This window comes from Calonectris borealis, chromosome 2, assembly GCF_964195595.1.
Source record: "Calonectris borealis chromosome 2, bCalBor7.hap1.2, whole genome shotgun sequence".
Taxonomy (NCBI): domain Eukaryota; kingdom Metazoa; phylum Chordata; class Aves; order Procellariiformes; family Procellariidae; genus Calonectris; species Calonectris borealis.
The window spans coordinates 143608127-143630654 of record NC_134313.1 but is presented as its reverse complement, the minus strand read 5'-3'; the positions used below and the strand labels follow the sequence as shown (position 1 = coordinate 143630654).

The window sequence follows — 22528 nt, the reverse complement described above, 5'->3', positions numbered from 1 at the left end:
CCTTTTGAAACTTCCCTGCACAAGCAGACAGGTTGGAAACAGGTTAAAAATGAAAGCTGAAATTCATATGTAAACAGCTGGCTCCAAGAGCTGGTGCTCTAGGGAACGAAAACTTGTAATGCAAGACTCACAAAACTCTTGTGGGAGTTAGCTTCATTAGGTATCTACCATAAGCGTGTCTGTGTGCATATATCTGTACACCGTTGTGATCCTATCTGTGTGTGCATAGGTGCCTGAGGTTAGCAGAGTATTCACTCCCTGCTGCGCCGGTCACTCCTCTCTCTTCTCACACTTCTCATCTGTTCTTTGAAACTGGGAGTGCCTCTCTCTTTCATACATCCCCTCTCCGCTAGCGCCGCAGACTGAGGCCAGAAGGACCTTTTTTTACCCCTCCTATGTGTATGCGGCAGGTGACCTTTTCTTACTGACTCTCTGCTGACTGTGTCGGATGTTATCTACCTTTCAGCCAGTGGACAGAGCAATGTGTTTACCCTGCCGAACTGAAATGCCCTGGCTTGCTCTCTAAAAGCTCTTCTCTATAGCCCTTCTATATAGAGTACCTAGGGAAACGTAATCGCCAAGTGAGGCATCGAAGGGAGGCATCGTGAATACCCTACCTTTACCCCACTCCGAGTGGCGGTTTCCTCTCATGGTCTAAAAAATCCCTGATAAAGGGGTGGCATCAGTTAGTAGTGCTTTTCATTCTGGAAACACCTCCCCATCCATGCTGGATTCCTCCTCCCTTCCCAGCCTGGGGAGCACATGGTTATCCCTCCTCCCTGATGACTGGGGAGCCAAGCTCTCCCTCTTCTCGCTGCAGTCACTAGCAGTAGGGGGAGCAATGGCAGATCTTATGCCAAGATTTCCTCTTTTTCCCAAGAGGGAAAAGCATCTCTGTCCATGCTGAGATACTCCCTTACAGTATGTGGCGAAGCCGTGCTCTCCAGCCAAGATGTCAGCTAGCAACATGCGCTCTGTGGGCTTCTGGGGGGAGAAGTCCTAGGGTAGGCAACGTGGTGGGAATAGTAGGTGCCTACTACGTTATTGAAAACAAAATACAGCTGCGTGTTACTGTTGGCTGAATGCAACCTGTCAGCACCAACATCTCCCCAAGAAGCCACGACTGATTGCAGCCAGCCTTCGCAGGAGAAGGTGCCAGTAGCCGAGCAGTTGGAGAAGTGTGACGTGTTGCCCCTGCCCGCTTCCAGGCCGTGTTAACGTGGCAGTGTTAGAGCAGGGAGTGTGCCTGCAGAAGCACTATGTTGCGAGGAACCATGTGGTGACAGGCAGAAAGCCCTGAAGGAACTGCAGTGGTTTTGCTGACGGCTGAATGCCCTGGGGCTGGGACAACACGCGTTCTCTCATGCGATGGACCGACCCAGGGCACCAGTGGTGCTTGCTATGCCTTGATGGTGCATCAAGCTCCAGAATCAGGCTATCCTCCATAGCCCACAGATTTGCTCAGCCTAATTGTTAATTACTGTAACTCACTCTTTTAGGACCAGGTCTATTTTCAATCTTTGCAGTTCACTGAATCTAGAAGGCTGAGCACCTCTACCCTTGCATGAGTGTGAGTGGGTTGGGTGCTGGCCCTGGGCACTGGAGAATGAATCACGTTGCTGTAGCTGGGAACAAGTAATGAGGGTTAGGTAGGCTTTGAGCCATTTTGGTGCATCACTGTCTTTCCAGCTCTGCTTGTATTATGCTTTGGTCTGCACAATCAGAACCCTTTTAACTTGAGACAGACATCAAGGAATGAATGGTTTGCCCTCCTGAATAAAATGAGAACATGTGAGTGTGGAGAGAGAGGGGAAGGGAGAGAGGCATTTGCATAGGTCAGGAAAGGTCATTAAAACATCTGGCAGTAGTAACAGACATGTGTCAAATTTTAGTGTTCATTAAATTCGTATTAATGCAAGAATGGTTCTTAAGCTCCAAATGCCACTTTTGGTTGCTGTGTTCCCCCAGTTGATGGTGATGACTTTTCAGAACCGTACCATGCTTGTTTGCTTGCTAGTGGCATCTGACCTGAGGTCAGATTTCTATTTAACCCCTTCCTGTAGGTCAAAAGACAAATTAATCTGGTGAGAATTGAATTGGAAATGAGGTGTCTGGGTAGCAGGTGTCCCAACCGTGGAATAGCTGCCAGGCTGAAACATGTTTGCATCTGTTCTTATGCCATCCAAGAAGTCATCTCCGAGGTCAGGGAGATATTCAGCCGACATCTGAGATGGGAAGTTGCCACAGGGAGCAGAAGTGGCAGGTGCCCTGTGTTAGCAGATTATCTTGCAGGCTGGGGGCAAATTTCTGAGAGTGTCACTTTGAGTATACATGTAGGCGTTTCCATTTATTGTGCACTTTGCTTTACCTGTGTTTACTACCAGTTTATAATCATAAAGAAGATACACTATTTCCCTCCCCCTTAAAGAGGTGAATCTCACCAATCTTTTTCTTCCCCTTTTTTTAGAGGATGAAGATGATGAAGAGATGGTGGAGCCAAAAGCACAGGATGACTTGGAGACGGAAAATCAAGACCAGAAGCAGGAAGTGAAAGAAGGTACTTTAAAAAATGAAAAGGATTTTGTTACAGCTTTAAAGGACTGAATCCTGCAAGTAGTTATTCTCATAGGTAGTTTCCATTATTGAGAACACTATGAAATCGAAACAGTCACCAGTTTTATTGATTCAGAACCACATGAGTGGCATAAAAGCAGAAAATTGTATCCCAGCGACCCAGCTGGTAGGTCTGAGAAGCTTGTGAAAGGCACAAGACTTCAGCTTTTTAGAAGAAGCAACGTGTCCTCATAATTTGGGAACAAAGTAGAGATTCTTGGATTCCAGGACTGGTGCTTACTTGTCCTCTGGCTCAAATAGCCTGCTTACATGAAAGATTTAAAACACGAATGCCAGGCATTCCAACGGCTCCATAAAGTTGGTTGGTCTTCAGAGGCACTTAGAGCTCGTAACTGTCTGCCTGCTTGAGAGGGGCAAACTTAAACCTAGTGGTGGTCAGGAATCTTCCAGCAGAAAACCATTTCCACCACTGGAAAATGTTGACAATCAAAATTAACATTTTTTGTAGGAGCTGCCCCCAGGGAACTTAAGGTCAAAGCTGAAGCCAGGCAGGTCCAACCCTTCTATCCATTCCTCTGGATTGAGACACTCTCCAGGGTTACAGGAGACAAAAATTCAGGTTACTACTTCTTTCTGGTGCAGACAAGAGACACATGTCGAAGTGGTGCATGTCAGCACGGGACATGGTAGATATGCTGGCTGTCTCTTGTTTGCTTCTCTTGGACCCGTTCTAGCTTTTGTAATTAGAAGAGGGATGTGAAATTTGTTCTTTCTCATCTGGGAATTTGCTAGAGTATTGGCTATTCTGGTGTGTCGCTTTGAGCAGTCAATGCTCAGCCCTGTGTGGAGTGGGGGGAAAGAGCTGAAATACCAGCAGCTCCAGTGTGAGAGGAGATTAGTTTCAAGTTAGCCTTTTATGTATTTTGCTGACCGAGCGCCACCGCCAACATCTTTTGTTTCTTTGTTGTGTTTTGGTGTCGGGGCAGTGTTCCCCTTCTCTGCCTGGCAGATCCTCCAGGAACGGTAGATCAACTGAGCTAGTTTAGCACTAGTCTCAGACGCACAAACTGCAGGCTGTAAAAGCAAGGCACGGCTTGTTTTAGCAGAACCGGCTTTGGGAGGTGCTAACACTTGACTGGGTTCAAGGAAGAAGAAAACATGCTCATTGCCTGATAGAAAATGAACTTGACCTGCAGTGTGTGTTGTGACGGATAAAATAGTGGTGTACTGATGACTGGTATTAAATGCTGTGAATCAAATGAAGCAGTCGTCCCCAAATTGACAGGGAATGGAGTCCCATTTTTACGTTTGGTGTCATTGTCTCCCTGTTGGCGTTAGCCCTTTTGCCAACAAATCCTGTTTTCCTCTCTGTTGTAATCACCCTTCTCATGTTCTGAGCAACATTCAGAGTTTGAAGCCATCGTTTGTGTTTCATGGAAGTGATTAAAACCATGTTACAAGTCGAACAGGAGTTTAGAAGAACATTTCCTGTCGGTGCTGCACTCTGTGTGCCTACTCAGAATTAATAGCTTTTCTGCAAATTAGCACATAATGGGTTAAAAGCATGTTTATGTTGGCATTAAGTACTCTGGCTTCTTTTTCTCTGCAAGGCAAGACAATATTTTGCAAACTTTTTAAAGAATCTCTAATAGATATTATAGTGGCGCCATTCACACTGCTATATAGTAGTTAAGGCTGTGTCAGCACTTCCATTATGAATCCTGTTTTTCAGGGATTTATAACCCAGCCGTAAAAATTTGCTCTGGGCTGAAATTTGGTTTCAGCTCAGGGAGCACATTTTTTAACAGATTAAAAAAAATCAGCATGGCCTTTTTTGAGTTATAGGAGTGTAAGAAAAAAACCATAGGAGAGAGAAGTGTGGGGAGAGAAAGGCAGACAATTTTTTCATGAATATAATTCAAAAATAGGTCAGGATGAAAAATAAAGATTGGATCCAGTCTGTTCAGTCTCCTTCTCCCCAAGCCAACAAGACAGGAGTGCTCTATTTTTATAATGGTATTTTAAGAGGAAATGCGATTTTTTTTTTTTCTCTGTGGTTTATAGGTAGTCAAATTTAATTCTACAGACATTTATTGCATGCTTAATTTCCTCGTCTTCCCCCTGCGCACCCCAGAGTTGCTCTGTGGAGTTTGGTGGGATTATTCAGCAGGCACGCAGTGCACCTGCAATGGGGCAGCCTGCCTGGCTCACCACCTCTTGCGGCACTTCAGTGCCACGGAGGTGCTAAGGGCAGAGGAGCAGCTCGAGCCCTGCAAAGTGTTTCTGGAGTGGGAGGTGAAGACCTGGCTTGTTGACCGTTTGAAGCATATGAAGCCTTGGGACCCTCTTGTGTTTCTTCCATGGGGCTGCCTGTTGTCACCCATGTCTCAGGTGCGTGGTCTCCCCAGCGTCCTTGGAAAAGCCGAGTGTGGGATACCTGCTGGTGAACTGGGCTGGGCTCTGCCTGTTCCCAGCCTCTCCTGACCATGTAAACGAGACACTGGTCCCAAACTGTGGCATCAAGTGGGTTGGGGCTTTCCACCACCAGAGAGCTCTGGAGCTCCACCTAAGGCGCCTCTTTGTGTCAGTAGAAACCACATGAACAGCGAGACGGGCTGGGCCTCAACCTGCATTTATCTGAAGCCGTAGATATATCCACAGAAACCTGCCTGAAAGGCTGTGATGGGGGAGGCTGGGATCTGCAACTTCAAAGGCCAGCTGTGCCCCGCTCTTGCCCTGGCCCTCTGCATGGGGCTCGGGTGTCCACGCAGTGGGTTGCGGTGGGGGAGATGATTTAGCCCTCGCCAGCTCAGGCTTCGTATCAGAGAAGCAGGACAGGTTTCCAGCTTTGCCCCTGTGAACCCGCTGGGGTTTGTAATAGCCTGTAACGCCACGGTTTCACTGCCGCCGACACCACAGCGAGCTGGGGAGTGCCGACCCACCCCGACAGCCCGGCTGAGGCGTGCTCAGGGGTGGTGCTCAGCGCGGCCCCTGGAGAAGCACCATCAATGGGAACAGCCCTGCCTGGCAGTTTCGAATTTAAGGCTCTGGACCCTGCTAATCCAGAACTGAAAAATTCCTACATGCACCTCGAAATCTCCCTTTACATGTTCAGCAATTGTGCCGTGCAGGGACTTGCGTTTTAAACCCAACACAGCCAGGCACGTATCAAGCCTGACATGAAAGTGAGAAGCACAAGAAAAAGAAGAGGGTCGCAGGCTATCGGCAGACGAGGACTAAAAGCTGCTGAGAGCCCCTTAGCACCTTGCAGTTCTCATGCTGTACATTTCTACCATCCTCAGTTGTCAGCATATCTAAAGTTTACATGGGCTTAAATACACGCTGAAAGAAATAATGCCGATCTTAAAAGGGTTTTACTAATCTCCTTCTGTCTCTCGTTATATCTCCGGGCTCATAACAAGGCTGCTTCCTGCTTTACTGTTTTTATTAGTTCGCCCTTTCTTTCATTCACTTACTCTTTCTGTTCTTTTTTTCTTTTTTGCCTTTAATGGACTTCATTTCTTTTGTCAGGTTTTTACAATTGCTTAGGTTCCAGGAGAATATTTTTTATATTCTATTATACTTATTCAAATGGGAGTCTTTTTTCTGTTTTGTTTTGGTTTTTTTAAATATCTTTTTGGCTTCCCTGGGAGAAGACCCGAATCCTGATATTTAAATATTTGTGAATTTCATCCTGCATTGTTATCACAACTATTGATATTATATTTACCACAAACCTGCTTCTGCCGGATAAGAACAAGTCTGCAGCATTTTTTATCTTAGTTCCTAAAGATCCAAGGAAATGTTTTCATATCAATTTTTTTTTCTGTTTTGTCCAAGGAAATTTGTGGACAAAGGACCTGACGTGAAATATGGTATTTCTGAGGATTGAGTTAAATCAATGCAAAATAAAAAAATGCTCTTCTTTTTCAGCAATAAGTGTTGAATAAATCTGTTGTTTTCATGTCACGTTCAATTTTTGTGACATATTCTAGACCTTTTTGCTCATGCACAAGTGTACAATGTCTTTCATTATGGATATACCTCGCATTTTCTTCCCCTGCGGTGTCCCCTGTGCATATATAACTGCACAGTGTTTTAATTTTAAATGTAAATTCCATTTTATTTTGTGCAGTATTATACATTAACATGAGTACAGGGCTTCTTTGATACATGTTGTCGACCTCATAACCCCAGAGCCACCCAGACAGCACTCTGCTTGTGGGTAAGCAAGCGTCGATGTTTCAGTGGGTCCATGGATAGACGGGATGCCCAGTGGCCCTGTTAGGCAGAACTTGGTGGCTGCACCACGGGTCCTCCTGATGTGAGCTGCGCCCACGGATGGGTTCAGCTCCTCGGGGCGGGAAGCAGAGCACAGGCACAATAGTTCATTACGAAGCTACAGTATAGAAACAAGAGCGAAGTATGGGTCTTCCTTTGCAGGAGCTTTCATGGCACTCCAGGCAATAAGCACGTAGCTTTTAGCACTGGTAAGCTAAGCATCGCACTAGGCTTTGTTAGGTTAGATGTGGTTTGTTTGGTTTTTACACTAGGGAGAGCAGATACTTGAAGACAAATGCTGTATTCTTACAGGGAATTTCTGAAAATATTGTCACATCACATAGGTATCATCTGTGACAAAACAAAACAAAAAATACTTTGATCAGCTACTTACGTTTCTCAGAGTTTTCCTTGAAGAGAGCCTGTGTCTCTTGAAAGCTGAGATCAAAGTAACTGTAAGCTCCCAGATAGGAAGAAAAATTGCAGAAAATTACATAGTTTCTTTTTATTTTATTCGAGGTAATGGGCAGACAGGGAGAAGGAACAAGGGGAAAATGGAAGTGGCTCTGAAAGATAAATGGTTAGAAAATCTTCATATTTGAAAGAACAAGCCTGTCTGTTTTGGTTTTTTTGCTTATACTTCATGTATTTGCAGTAGTTACAGCAATGTTTTACACTGGAAAAAGTAATGATGTTAACATTCTTGTAAGAAGAGATTGCCTCAAATAAAACTTCAGAGGCAGCCGAATGAAAGAAGAAAATAAGGTTAAAATATGAAGCTTAATATCGCCAGGGGGCATCTGGTATGTCAGTCAGATGAATGAGGTAAGCTGATTTATGCCCCACAAACTTTAGCCAAGGTGTTTCTGATACCGAAGAGGGTTTAATAGACTGCTGGCCTCCCACAGATCATTGCTAACTGCAAGGGAGATTTTGCTGAGGTAGAACTGCAATCATGTGTGTCTCCATTGCTTGTGAACACTCCACAGCTCCCAAGCTGTTTATTTTTTGCCTTTTCCCTTTCTATTGATTTTTGGTTGTATTTTCTTTGCCAGTTATAGTCGGGCAAATGGCCGAGTAATAAATTTATATTTCCAAGCTGTAGAGAGGATTTGATTTAGCAAATAATTTTTACCATTTGGAGCAGTTTAAAATGAGTTTTCCAGTTGCCTTTGCAGTTATTTTCTCCCCTTTTATGCCATTTTGCTGCATTGTCATGCTTGTTGTCTTTGATTCTCGGAAAGCGATGCTTTAGTGGTGACAGTGGGATATTGCCTCATTACAGGCTTCCTTGCCAGATGAGTTCCCTTAGTGCCAATTACTATTCAGTAGTGGATGCTGCAATAGGTCAACCTGTACTTTTTGCTAGTCATTCTTCTTTTTCACATGCATTGGTTCTGTCTAAAGCACTTAGAGGCAAATTGTGCTCCTGCCTTGGTAATGGTTGCTCTGCTACTCAGGGGGACCATGCGGGGGGATGTAGATATTCTCTGGATTTGTGGAGCTCCACAGGGACCGCTAACCTGGTGGTAGGAGGCATAGGGCCAAGGCCATAGGAGATCGTCAAAGGCTAAAGTTTGTAACTTCTTAGCTGCTTTGTCTCCTGAGGGCCAAATTGCTCCTCCACCTTTTGCATTTTTCCTACCCTCTATATTTAGCCCAGGTGTAGTGCAGAGACTTTGTCTTTCAGAGCTAACGCTTCGACCAGTTGAGGCAAACCGAAGCGTGGTGGTGATAACAGCCTCTCCCAGCCACAGGGAGTGCTCTGAAAGCAGGTACGCTGAAAATTGGGGGAGCTGAGTACTGCAGTAATGCTGACCATATCACCACTCCTGCCTGCTGTTGCGCTTTTCAATCCATCCTTGCCCCTGGGGCTGGTGGCGGCGGCGTCCTTGGGCACGGGAGCGCACGAATCTGGTGTGAACCACGGGAGAATCAGATGGCGAGCAAGGGCTACATCTCCCTGATAGCTGAAAGTAGCTGTGCGGCATGGCACAGCAACTGGAAAATAATTTTGAGCTGCAACTTTAAACTGTGTCACTCGTTGTTTAATTAAACATTAAGATATGTATGACAGGGCTGGGAGTTAAACTTTCATGTATACTGGGTGTTCTCTGAGGCACCGTGCTGAATTATCTTTTTTGGCTGCTAGCGTTTTAACCCAATATGGCCTAGGGAGACTGCAAGGTCATTTTCACAAGTAAACACCTCAAATCTGTAGTGTAAAGCCAATGCGGGAGACCTTTGATCGACAGTTAAACTCTGAGTCTCTGTAATTTTGCAATAAATCTGTTTATGATATGTTGTTTGTGTACCTAATTATAAATTTGGAACAAAATTCTCTGTTAGCGTAATTCCTGTGATGTCAACAGAGCTTTTCATGCTGGGAATTTAAGCTAGTTGCAAGGTTGGTTTGGTGTAACTCTGAAGATACTAATGGCATTTTTTGAAATACAAGTAATTCTGAAATATAACTGAAATGATGGCTTAAAAGCACACGTGGGCAAAGGCATAATTGATATACAACATTGCCACAATATCAGTATGACCCCGCTAGTGTAATTGAGAACAGAATTTTGCACCATAGCCATAGCAACATCCCAATTTCCTTTCCCTCTGAAGTTCACATTTGAGTTGGAATTTACCAACAGGTCATTAAACTGATGGAGACGTAGCATTGGTGCATCCTGCAAAGATAGTAGTATTTTTCAAATGAAGGGCCATACTGGAAATATTGGTTTGGAAGTAAAGGTTTAGCATTTCTGTGTATGTGTAAAGAAGCAGCTTCATCTCGTGGGGGCCAGGCTATCCTGACTGGTGCCCGAGATGGCTCCTACCCCCTCCCAGTGCAGCTTTGGCCACAGCTCAGTGGCATTTGTTGCTCTTGCTCTTAGGAGTCCTCTGCAAGGAATAAAACTGCCTTAAAGAAACTGGTGTTTGGTCGGTTACTTTCGATTTTGCTGCCTCAGAGAATATCTTTGGTTATTTACTTCATTGCTTCACAAAAGCTCTAAAGCAGAGACAGAATTTATCAGTGACACCAAGGAGAAATGGGAAGAAGTGAAGGGAGAGATAACATGAACCCTTTTAACACAAAGAACTGTAGTATAAGTTAAGAAGATTATTTTATCTTTGGCTCTTCTGACAGGTCCCCTGTTATATAAGTGTTCTGCTTTTTCGAGTTAGGTATTGCCTAAACGTCAGTCACAGCCATTTCCTGAAATAGGAACACCGAGTTTATTTAATTTGGGGGTTTAAGTATTTTCCATTTCAGAATAATAAATACAGAAGATATAGGATCTCTTCTATGTAAACGCTACATTCTGGGAATATACAGGAGTATGTTTAGATATACTAAAAAATTCTTAGTCATGATTTTAAGAGTAAAGCTTTGATTTTTGTCCTGACATTGCTATGGCAAGCTTTCATGTCAAAAGAAACCCACTGAAGATGTTGATTCATTGGGAAAGGGGTGAAATGTCATACTTTTACCTACATCTTTTCATTTTCCAAGCTCCTCCCAGAGAACTGACAGAAGAAGAAAAACAGCAAGTTCTCCATTCAGAAGAATTCCTGATATTTTTTGACCGGACAATACGTGTAATTGAGCGAGCTTTGGCTGAAGATTCAGACATCTTCTTCGACTACAGTGGCAGAGATGTAGAAGAGAAAGATGGGTCAGTCTGGGGTTTGTTTGCTTTTGTAAAATAACCTTTATAAAAAGAATTCCAATGCCAGGAAGCCTTAATTTTAAAACTAAACTAAACATTTTTATAGTTAAGAAAAGTTTAAAACCTCTCCGTGAAGGCCTGGGTCACTTTGTTAGTCTAAATTATTTTGTAAAATAGCTTCATGGTTTATTGCTCTGTTTTTTTTCTTTTACATCTTATGCAGGTGGTTTAATTTTTTGTTTCATTTTTTGGGATGAAGTTTCAAATTCTGAAGAAAAACTTTAATAATTGAAACAGATAAATGTGTGTGTACACATGTATATGTAGAGGTGCATGTGTACGCTCCAGTGTGCTTGTATCATGACATTTTTACAAATTCAAATTGCTGCTGTTTACATTCTACTACTGCCTCAGGTCTGTAATGGATCCCACTGTGCTATGCATTGTGTGGATGAAAATTATGATCTCCCAAAGTGTGTGCAATCTAAACGCATAAGACGAGAGGTGACAGGTTGTGTATTCAGCAATTGATAGGGGAGTAGAAGAAGCAAAACTTGTTAATACGAGAGGAAGTATTTAGATTTCAACAGCTGCCTATCTGTTGAAGCCTCATGGCAAAGCAGTAGCTGTGTTGCACTGGTTATTGGAGGTTACTCTAGAGCATCGCCCCTGTGACCGGCTAAATGCATCAGTGTGGCAGCGTTGGACCAGCACGGAGCTTCAGCCCATCCTAACGGTGCCAGAAGGCATCCGCCGTCTCCATCGCTGGGAGGAGGTGCTGTAACTTTTAAGATTTCAGGAATCAAAAATAACAGAGATTTGGTTATAGCTTGGAGGTGAAGATTCAGAAAAGGCGGAGCTGAATGCCGGGGCCTGGTTCAGTCCTGAGAGACAAAGGTGGCAGAGGGGGCCCAGGGTGACCCAGAAGAGTCAGGAAGGCAGTAGGAAATTAATGGGAAATGTGATTGTGTGAAACAGACGTAAAATTTGTTCCTTGGTGCAGATTTGTTATCAGCCAGACAGTCAGTGAGAGCAATTAAACCAAGGTGGCAGACTTCTTCAGGCTGGGCAGAGATTTGAGAAGTAGCAGTCAGAAACTTTTGCATTGCTTTTCACAGCATTTGAATGCTGGTACTTCAAAAAGTGTCACTTTGTTTGAATCCCCACAGAGACGTTCAAGCAGGAGCCAACCTTTCCTTTAACCGTCAGTTTTATGATGAGCACTGGTCAAAGCATCGTGTCGTCACCTGTATGGATTGGTCTCTTCAGGTAAGATGGGAAGCCAGGAGATGTGTTTCCATATCCTTCCAACTTCTCCCTAAAAAAGTATAGCCGGCCTCAGTTTGCCCTTCGTTCTGCAGACTATGATGTTATTTTTTACTAACAGTGGGGCCCTGAATGAGCAAATGCATGTAGTGGGCCATAATGAAGCTGTCAGGTTTTTTATATGTTACTTGGTCTTCAGAACCAGGATGTTGTATTAAAACTATGGGTTAACAAACCTACTAAGATGAAGGAGTCTTTATTTTTCCTGCCCCCTCCACTCCTTCAGCACATGGAAATTCTTAGGACAAAAGGTTTAAAACTAAACCAATTAAAAATAATTTACTAAATATGTAGCAATTGAATTAATAAATAGTTATACCTAATAATATATAAAATAAAAAATAAGAATAGTGAGGAATAAAATTTATTTTTCTAATATACTAAAACTCAAAATGTGAAAGTATCTGAAGAACTTGAAAGGATTGAAAAGAGGTCTTTTGAAAAATGCTGGGTCCTCTCTTCAGGCGATGGAAGAGGAGGCTGCAGCTGGCCAGGGGGCATGCTGAAGCAGCGTGCCTGGAATGTATCCAGTTTCTGTGCGCCGCAAAGCATTGTCATATTGCAAAATAAAACTGACGATAGAGCTGCTTAAGCTTCCCCAAACCAATACAGCAGCATCAGCAAAGCACAGAAACCAGGTTAATTAGTTACTCCGTTGGAGAGCTGGGGTTAGCGCACACACACATCACCACAGGTTCTGTCAAATTCATTAGGTCCCAGTTTCGCTCCAGCCACCCTCATCCTCTCTGCTTTGTCCCTGTTAGCCTGTTCCTAGGTTCCAGCCTGGAGCAAAGCAGCTGGTTTCCCTAGGGAGGAAACCAGGGAGAATCTTCTCCAAGGTCCACAATACAGATATAACGAAACTGCTCCAGGAGGACATAGGCTTGAAAAATGCGAACGCAAGCCAGTCTGCCTAGTTCGCCCCAAACCCAGCCTCAGGCATGCGCTGTGTGTCCAGAGCCCCGATGCAGCCTGGTGTGGGTAGCAAAGATGCTATAGATGTAGCACAGCCCAGTGCTAAGAACAAGCTTTGCTTAGCCTAATCTTAGCAGTAGCTGCTCTTTCTGCACCATGTTAGGTGTTGCGTGTGGAGACGGCATGTGTTTAAGGCCAAGTACGTAAATGGTGCGTGCGGGCTGGGGAGAGGCAGTGGATAAGAAGCACAGTGACTCTCACATCCACCCTTCTCTCCTTCCCCTTGAAATGGCAGCAGGGCTGCTTCCGTCCCTCCGGGTAGTTCTCAGCTGAGGTGGCAGCTGACTGCACGGAGGATGTGGCAGGCAGCAGGGAGGAGAAGAGTTGGAGGGTCTCACCGAGCATCGCCAGTAGGCTGTGCAGGTCTGGCTGTCCGACCGGGTGTGGTGCACAACAGCCAGCTGCAGAGAGGCTTCTTGTAATATCCAGCTCGCGCCTCGTGTGTGAAATGAAGGATTTATCCCTTTGCTTTCATACAAAATATCAGCTTAACAACAGGTATGCAGTGGTGTGACGTGGGTGGCCCTTAAGCACATATGGATTTCCACAGAAATCAAATATAAGCCTGAGGAAACACTTATCTTAGGTTGTTCACTTGTTCAGGGGCTGGAAATTACATGGAATTCTTATCTGATATTTTCCTAACAGGCAGCTCTTACTGTATTCCCAGGGCAGCAAGAAAAAAAGCCGCCTCAGAAGAGCACTGCCAAATGTAATTGCTCAGCCCCTGGGGCTCAAAGGCATGTTCTGCTTCCCACCTCTTTGTTCCAGGGTGGCCCCTCCTGCCTTCCCCTCCGTTAACTCTTCACGCTCAGCTCCCTGGCACCCCAGCGGGGGCTTCTGTGCCCCGGCAGCTTCTCCATGCCGGGGGGCTTCTGCGCGCCGCCCCACACTAGCTTAGGAGGAGGGACTTGCCTCCTCTCTTGCCTGCTTTGAGGTGTATCATGCAGCAGGAGCTAGAGCTGGACGGAGGTATTTCACCTAACCGCTAGCTCCACTTCTCACTGACACTCCAGGACATGGCAGTGTCCAGTATGCCAAAGGATAACTTGAATAATCATGGGAACTGCAGAACACATTGCTCAATTTTCTGTGATAAAACTGGTGCTGCAAAACAGCCTGGAGGCAAATAGAAGCTTAATCAAACAAAGGACCTTGATGCATTGATTAAACAAGTTATTCTGTTCCCAGTCACATGTAAAATACGGTCCCAAACATGTGGGATCATTCATACCATTACAGCTAACCCACTAGCCCCTTGATTCTTTTGCAGAGCAAAGGGAAAACGGCTTAGATGCTTCATCAAGGATCTAAGGGAAAGGCCCAACAGCCTGAGTGTAAACATAGAGAGTGGGATCACCTTGCTCTGTCCATGAGGAGGTAACTTAGCTCATTTAAATCCAAGAAAACCACAGTCTCAGGGATACTGCTGTGTCTTTCTTGACTCTCAGGCAGCAGCCTTGCATGCCGTTTCCCACAGCACCAGTTGCAGTCACAGGACAGCTGGGCACCTGGTGAGGACCAAAATTCTGTAAATGCAAGTAGATGGAATTGAAGCGGCGAGTATGCAATGCCAGCGTGGATGTAGGGTGCTGCACTTAGCTCATTTTTTTTAAGAGTCAAAAAGCCTCATAATGATGTTGCCCAGCTAGGTATGACCCCAGCGTATGTGTAAACTTGAAACTGTATTTCCAGTCAGATGCATAAACTGCGATTGCAAAACCTACATATAGACCAGCAAGATTTGAGTCAGTGTTTGTTTACAGCCAGACGTCCTGCCAACCAGAACGTGCTCGCTGAACTTTCCAGGAGCGTGAACCAACCCCAAAGTGCCTCTAAACTGGTGCTTCAGACCTGGTCGCACGCCCTAGCTGGCTGCAGCCATGCCAGTGGAAGGGCTTGTCGCTTCTGCCTGCCAAGGTATCTGCCCCTTCACGACTGCGGGCTCAGCTGCTCACGCGAATGGTACCTAACCTGTTCAGCCAAAACAAGATGCCCTGGCAAGAGCCTGCTGTGCACGCTGTTTACTTGGACCTGGAGCAATGTGGGATGAAAAGATTCAAAGGAGAAGCTGAGCTTGCTGTTCAGAAGTGGTTGTAATCTCTGTCGCAGGAGAGAGAGAGAAGAGCAGGGTGAGATGGATGAGAGCAGTGGAGGGCAGGCTGGCACAACTGTGTCCAGAGAGGTGGTGTCTCTGGTGTGGGATTAAACCACCCTCAGGTCTCCCTCAGTTCTTGAGGAGGGTGAAGAGGTGGTTGGTCTGCTGCATGCTCTAAATCCCATGCAAGTGATTTGGGTGCTAAATTGCCCTTACAAGCTGTGCCAGCAGCCAGGGTCTGCCAGGATATAGGTACAACCCAGTCAGAGCCACCCCAAAACGGGAAAGAGGCAGCTCTGGTGGCCATGTGCTGTTGCTGGTTCTCCCACACGTGGGTCCAGGCTCGTTTGGAACGATGAGCTTGAATAGAAAAATCATCAGCTGCATGATGTATTATCCATGGAAGTGTACACGAAGTGGGAAAGAAGAGCTGCTGATGGCAAAAGTTATAGCTGTGCGCATTATTTCTTCCAAATGGATTTTGAAAGCAGAGAGGTTCAAACCCCAATAATAATGATATAAAGGGTGGTGGGGTTTTTTTTTGTTTTTAAAATGCTTGGTGTGGACCAAATTCACAGCTCCCAATAGTACTATTGGCAGTTTCTTTGTCCCACTTCCTTTACATCTACCAGCTGCGCTGTTCCCCTATAAAGTGGTGAATGGTTTGGCAGGAATTTACCTGGGAAAGACAAAAAGTGGCAATGATTTGCGGAGATCATTGAGAAATTTTGAGCGAAAGCATTTCTAGTTTACAAGAGGAGGGTGTGGGTCCTGCAGAGCTTGGGCTGCTGGCTCATTGGTCTGCAGAAGCCACGTGCTTTTCTCAGGACACAAGAGTAAAAAACTGGGTAAAAAAGCTGGGTAAAAAACTGGGTAAAAAACTGGGTAAAAAAGCTGGGTAAAAAACTGGCTGGATGGCCGAGCCCAGAGAGTTGTGGTCAACGGAGTTAAATCCAGTTGGCGGCCGGTCACGAGCGGTGTTCCCCAGGGCTCAGTACTGGGGCCGGTCTTGTTCAATATCTTTATCAATGATCTGGACGAGGGGATCGAGTGCTCCCTCAGTAAGTTTGCAGATGACACCAAGTTGGGCGAGTTGATTGCTGGAGGGTAGGAAGGCTCTGCAGAGGGACCTGGACAGGCTGGATCGATGGGCCGAGGCCAATTGTATGAGGTTCAACAAGGCCAAGTGCCGGGTCCTGCACTTGGGCCACAACAACCCCAGGCAACGCTACAGGCTTGGGGAAGAGTGGCTGGAAAGCTGCCTGGAGGAAAAGGACCTGGGGGTGCTGATTGACAGCCGGCTGAACATGAGCCGGCAGTGTGCCCAGGTGGCCAAGAAGGCCAATGGCATCCTGGCCTGTATCAGAAATAGTGTGGCCAGCAGGAGTAGGGAGGTGATCGTGTCCCTGTACTCGGCACTGGTGAGGCCGCACCTCGAATACTGTGTTCAGTTTTGGGCCCCTCACTACGAGAAGGACATGGAGGTGCTGGAGCGTGTCCAGAGGAGGGCAACGAAGCTGGTGAAGGGCCTGGAGCACAAGTCCTATGAGGAGCGGCTGAGGGAACTGGGGTTGTTTAGCCTGGAGAAGAGGAGGCTGAGGGGAGACCTCATCACGCTCTACAACTACCTGAAAGGAGGTTGTAGCGAGGTGGGCGTTGGTCTCTTCTGCCAAGTAACTAGCGATAGGACAAGAGGAAATGGCCTCAAGTTGCACCAAGGGAGGTTTAGATTGAACATTAGGAGAAATTTCTTTACTGAAAGAGTGGTCAGGCCTTGGAACAGGCTGCCCAGGGAAGTGGTTGAGTCACCATCCCTGGAAGTATTTAAAAGACGTGTAGATGAGGCCCTTAGGGACATGGTGTAGTGGGCATGGTGTGTTGGGTTGACGGTTGGACACGATGATCTTAGAGGTCTTTTCCAACCTGTATGATTCTATGATTTTATGATTCTATAAGGTCCACTGCATTACTTTGACTATTTAGAGGCAAGGACAGAGGCTACCAGAGGTGCCTAGTGTCAAACATGTGAGAGTGGAGAACTGGGTGCTATTGTATAGGCAGAAAGTAATTGACGTTTTGTGGCAAATTGTTACTTCTTACGGTGTTTTGAAACAATACAAGGTCATCAACAGAATGTGAAAATCTGTTTTTTCATATATAATATTATGTATGTGTGCATATATGTATATATATAAAACCAGAAAAAATACATATGTGTGTGTTGCATATCTACTTCTATACATCAGTGGATAATGGGTGTACAAGAAGATATGGATCTGATTTTCGAGTGCTCGTTGCATCTTACTCAGTCAGTGGAATTCGAGGTCACCCTGTGCTTTACAAGATGACCTCAGCATCTTGCAAAATTGAGCTTCTGTGAAGAAAATGTTTTGTTTGCTATTTGAATCATCAAGAAGAGCTTTCAAGTTGATTCTATGCATAAGTGAATAGGAAGAGTGCATAATGAAAGAATAGTTTTCAGGCATGCTGAAAAAACTGTGAATTTCAGAATAAAAGTAAGTCAACGCTATGGTCATAGTGTTTTTATTATCAAAATCAATTAAGACAACGGTTTGTCCCTGAAGAAATGGTTAAGCAAATACACTGTAATTACTCAAGCTTTCAGATTTTTCCTCTTCCTTGCTTTGCATTCCCTTTATGAATATCCTGACAGTTGTCTTTTCTGAGAATTACCTGCAGAAAATAACATTGCCTTTGTGGTATCTGAGAATAACTGATAGAAAGCAAGGAGCAGGGGCTTTAAGGATGTCAGGGATGAGGAAAATACAAAACCAAAATGAAGCTGAATACTATGATTTGACTTAGTGTGTAATATAATTAAAACCAGATATTGCACATGTATTGTGAGATTATTTCTGTCTCATCTGATTTTGCGTAGGTTCTTCATCATCCGTCTTATTTCATTTGCCTTTTCTTTTTCTTTCTAGTACCCCGAGTTGATGGTTGCATCTTATAACAATAATGAAGATGCTCCACATGAGCCTGATGGGGTAGCCTTGGTATGGAACATGAAGTTCAAGAAAACCACACCAGAATATGTTTTCCATTGTCAGGTAAGACTGAGGAAGCCATTAATTTCATGTTAGACAAAACAGAGTTTACTACATGGTGCATCTGCCCACTGTTTATATGAAGAGGTTGAGGTTAAAAATAGGCATTTTTGGAAGAAGTACAAGCGGCAGTCCAGTGTTTTTAGAAGGCAACCAGCCTTCTCAAACAATACTGAAAGCCTGTCAGGGCTGCATGTCATTCTTTGTCTATTTAAAACAGTCCCGAGGAGATTTAGTTTATAAAGCCCCTGCACTTATGAAGTAACTGTGGTGTACCACTTCCTCATCCAGGCAGCAACATATGCTTTCCCACCCACGTTAGCTTCCTCGCATCCTCTGCACTCCAAGCTGCCTACCCTTGCCTTGGTTCTGCTCAATATCATGTTTTGCCTTTAAAATTGGGAAGTACATTTTGCATTTCTGGGCATGCGTCTTACTTGCAGCCTGACAAAAACGGTCTCGATTACAAGGACTACTCCACCAATTCCTGTTTGACTGTCCTTTAGGTTACTGAACCAGTGTTGCACTTCACTCAATGCTACTTTATGACCATACTATTTTAGAAGTTTATGGACAATTCAGAAATAGTTGGGTGTTTTATTTCTGTTTACTCCTCTTTTGCCAGTGCTTTCGTGTGTGAAATGGCACAGCCTCGTATTGACAGAAATGTTCTGCTCATTGGCTCTACCTCCACCAAACTGTGGAACAGGGCTTGGGCCAAATTTCCAACCTCTTCATTAATATCCTTTTGTGGTAATTAAATACAGGACAGTGGTATTCGAAAAGCCATATGGAAAAGTTTCAGCAAGTAAAACTTAACAATCAGAGATTAGTAAAATGCAGATTATTCTGCGGTAAAAATTGCTTCTCTTGGAAGGATATGTATTACCTGGCTAATTGTGTAAGCTAAGTGTCATTTTACATTCAAGGACCAAACATCTTTTTGAACTAAGTTTATGTTTGGACTCGGGTACATTATCAGATGTAACATAGTGGGAGGGAGTTGCTGGAATTGAAGTTACTGCTTCAACCCGATTAAGTAACCTTTAATTCTGGGCATGTTTTTCTAATTTGCTATACTGAAAAACAACTTCACAAGGAGTCTAGGCCTGCACAGCAAATATGCCATACAGATTTATATACATATATATGTATGAGTGTGTGTGTATTACCTTTGAAATGAGAACTTGTATTTTTCTGGATATCATATTCGGCAGACTGATGTGTTCTTTCAGACTGCTTAAGATCTTAGCTCAGATCCCGTGTTCAAATTCTTCTAGGATGTACATGCAGCTTACTGCTTTAAACAAAATATTCAAGAGAAGAGATTGCCTACTGCATTTTCAGGAAGAATAATCCTTAAACTAGATTGACTTTGCAAGATAATAATCAGATTCAGGGGAGATTGACTACAGACATAACAATGTGCTCCATTAATTAAAAATTCTATCTACTTTTAAAAGTAGGTACACTTAAACAGGGGGGTATGACTCACTAATTTGAAAGCATTGGGACAGGCCATACTGTCCATTAGAAAAACACACATAGGACAAAGTGGTGGCCAGAGATTTGGCCTGGCTGAACTTCTGTCTAACTCTCCCATTAAGTTGGATGTCCCCCTTTTTAGAAGTGGAACCTTAAAACCTGTGAATTGAGAGACACATATGGCACTGTGCTTTCACATGCATTCTGGATTCATCATCTTTCAGTTAAATGAATCCGTTGTTCTGTCCATGAGAAATATTTATTTTCTTGGTCAAACTGTCCACAGATAATTTGCATTATAAGTCCGTTATGAGTTGGAACCATGTTTGAACCACCATTATGGGGCTTCTGACATGTGGAGTATCTTCTGCATCTCAGATTGGATGGGGTACCCACATGACATTAGATGGGGAAGCAAAAAGCATGAGACTTGGTCTCTTGAACACAGGTTTTGTTCTAACTGACTCAGATGGAAAATAAGAAAAAAAAAGATTATCTTAGCTCAGAGTCTGGAATTCAGTTCTGTAGATCATCATGTTATTCTGTTAGTTAGTGGAAACCAACTGTATTATTAGTCAGCCCCATATCATTTATATTACCATTTTGCAAGAGAAATATTCCCGTATTCAGTCCTGATTCAGTCATTTCTCTAGGTCTTCTGTGAGACAGGCCCAATTTTTCTTCCACAATACATGACCTTATAACACTCCAGCCCAGCAGCTAGAGATGAACACACACCTTATCATTACAGCTAGGTTGCCCAGATATGACAAACACAGTACTTTGAGTGTATTTTCCCAATAGACCTCTATTTTCCTTTCCAAAGACTTTCTATAAAAACGTGGTCTTAACAAATGCTATATGGTGCTGACTAATATACCTTTTGCCTTTCCATTTTTGGGCTCACAGAGCGAGATATAAGCAAGTAGAAACTCATTTCAGATGTGACTGTTGAGGAACTCATGCAAGCCGCTTCTGAGAAGCCAAATCAATAAATAGGTTTATGAAGCCATTTCTGAGGAACTTCTAAGAAATTTCACCTCAGGAGTTCTGATAACATCAATAGAAATAGATATGTGAAACATCTCTGGACAGCTAAAGAGCTGGCTGAACTTCAGGAGGTAGAACTTTAGATACTTCTTGTGCACATTTGGTAAATTCTTGAAGCTAGGAACCATAATGTTTTTCTGTATTTCCTGGCATATTATACAGATTTAAGTCAGATGATTACCAAGGAATTTCTTAATTTTCTTTACCTCTTTCCATGACTTTTTGTAATCTTACATAGGATCATTGAAATTGTCATAATCAGAACAAGCTTTCCCAGCGCCTTTGCTGAAAGTTGCCAGAACCCAGGGGCTTCAACTAAAGTTTATCAGCCATGGCAGACAGTGATGCAAAAATCTACCAGTGATGATGTTTTTTCCTAACTCCAGTCAGCAAAACATTTTATTTCAGTCCTCAGATGTGAGGGATGATGTATTCTGTAAATGTTTATCTTAGCTGTTGTCACTAATGATCTTACTGTTACGAAATTCTTGCCCAATTTAAAGTCATATGAGGTTGTTGGCTCATTAATGCAGTGTAAGTGGTAGTAAATTTCATAGCTCTACTATATGTTGTACTACAAATACTGGGTTCAATTTTAGTTAATATGCATTGAGGGAAAAATGACTATCAGCCAAGTGGACTTGTTTACTATACTCATTAATTCATGTGAACTGCCATGTGATCTATCAAATCCTTTCTAAACAAGGCTTCTACTGGCTTATACTCTCTCCTCTTGTGGAATATTTCTTTTCTTCTATTTGTTTTATTTTTGCCCTTCTTTGGGTTTTTATATTTCTACTTTATCCAGTGATGTGCTGACAGTGTTTTAGCTGGGACTCCCACAGATTTTTTCCTCTATAGCTCATCATACATCTCTTTACCACAAGGTTAGAAATGGGAAAACAAAGAAGAGTGAGGGATCAGGCAATTTGTTCATTTGTTTTCCTATGCAAGCAAAAAAATGTTGTCTCAGAAGCAAAATCGAAGTGGAAGGGTGATATCATTTGCCAAAGGAATGAACGTTCAATGCTTTCCTTAGGTAGTGAGGAATAAATTGAGCATGCAGTTAATACTGCAGAGTGAAGGCTGGGAATGTCCTTGTAGGGAAGAGTCAGGGATGTCCTCTTCCCCCACACTGGAGCATCACAAACTCTTGGTGTAATCCAGTGCATTCCAAAGGCAAAACCTAAGCCTTTCAGAAGTACTTTATGAGGCCCTGCGGATGAGTCATCCCTGGTTGGGTTGGTTTGGCAGTATCCAGAGAGGGAATGAATTCCAGCAAAGACATGGAAATTACATTGACTCTCCCTCGTTTTGGTGGGAGAATTTTAAGCAGTGGTTCACACTGCTTCTCTCAGCTACTGTTGGTCTGCGTTTAGGTGGGGTGTAAAAAAGGAAAATAGTATGGCACGGTTATTGATGATATGACTCAACATGAGCTCAATCCTGTATTGATTTATGCAATGCATGGGGCTGGCCTTATATGTGAACATTCCTGTACTATTGATTGATAGAGTAGCATCGATGATATTTCTCGGTCTTATTCTCTTTCTTAGAAAGCGCTTATATGTCTGTAATGTGTTTTTTCACTGAACAAACAAATAAAAATCTACATTACCCATTAATTATGAGGATTATTTGTAATGCAATGCCCATCGTTTATGTACTACTGGTCATCTCTCCTCATGATGTTGTTTGTGTTTCCTAGTGGACTGATCTAAGCTTTCTAAGCCAAAATGACCTGAAGAAGTATCTGAAATTTTGCACCAACATACCTGGTTGAGTGAGGCAAGTGAGAACTCAGACTGTCTTTGCCCTAAAGTGGCTAGTTGAAGTCTGAGCTATTATACCCTTCCTTTCAGCAGGGTCTGTTAGCATGGGTACAGCACCGCTCTTATACCAGATCTCGTAGCTTTTGGGTTAGAGCTGATCTACAGAGACGGAAGATAAAAGGGAAAGAAATAATCAGTGGGTCTAGTGGACTTTAGGATATTGCA

At 43.8% G+C, this 22528-nt stretch overlaps 1 protein-coding gene across 8 annotated transcripts in view; it reads left to right on the top strand.

Annotated features, from left to right (window-relative positions):
• DYNC1I1 (dynein cytoplasmic 1 intermediate chain 1) overlaps positions 1 to 22528 on the top strand; it is a 197433-nt gene that overhangs the window by 101893 nt on the left and 73012 nt on the right. For all 8 annotated transcript variants that reach the window (XM_075143716.1, XM_075143718.1, XM_075143714.1 and 5 more), the window contains 4 exons: positions 2468 to 2557; positions 10370 to 10532; positions 11696 to 11795; positions 17874 to 17999. In XM_075143716.1, the coding sequence (XP_074999817.1) occupies positions 2468 to 2557; positions 10370 to 10532; positions 11696 to 11795; positions 17874 to 17999 (479 nt within the window). The remainder of the gene's footprint in view (positions 1 to 2467; positions 2558 to 10369; positions 10533 to 11695; positions 11796 to 17873; positions 18000 to 22528) is intronic.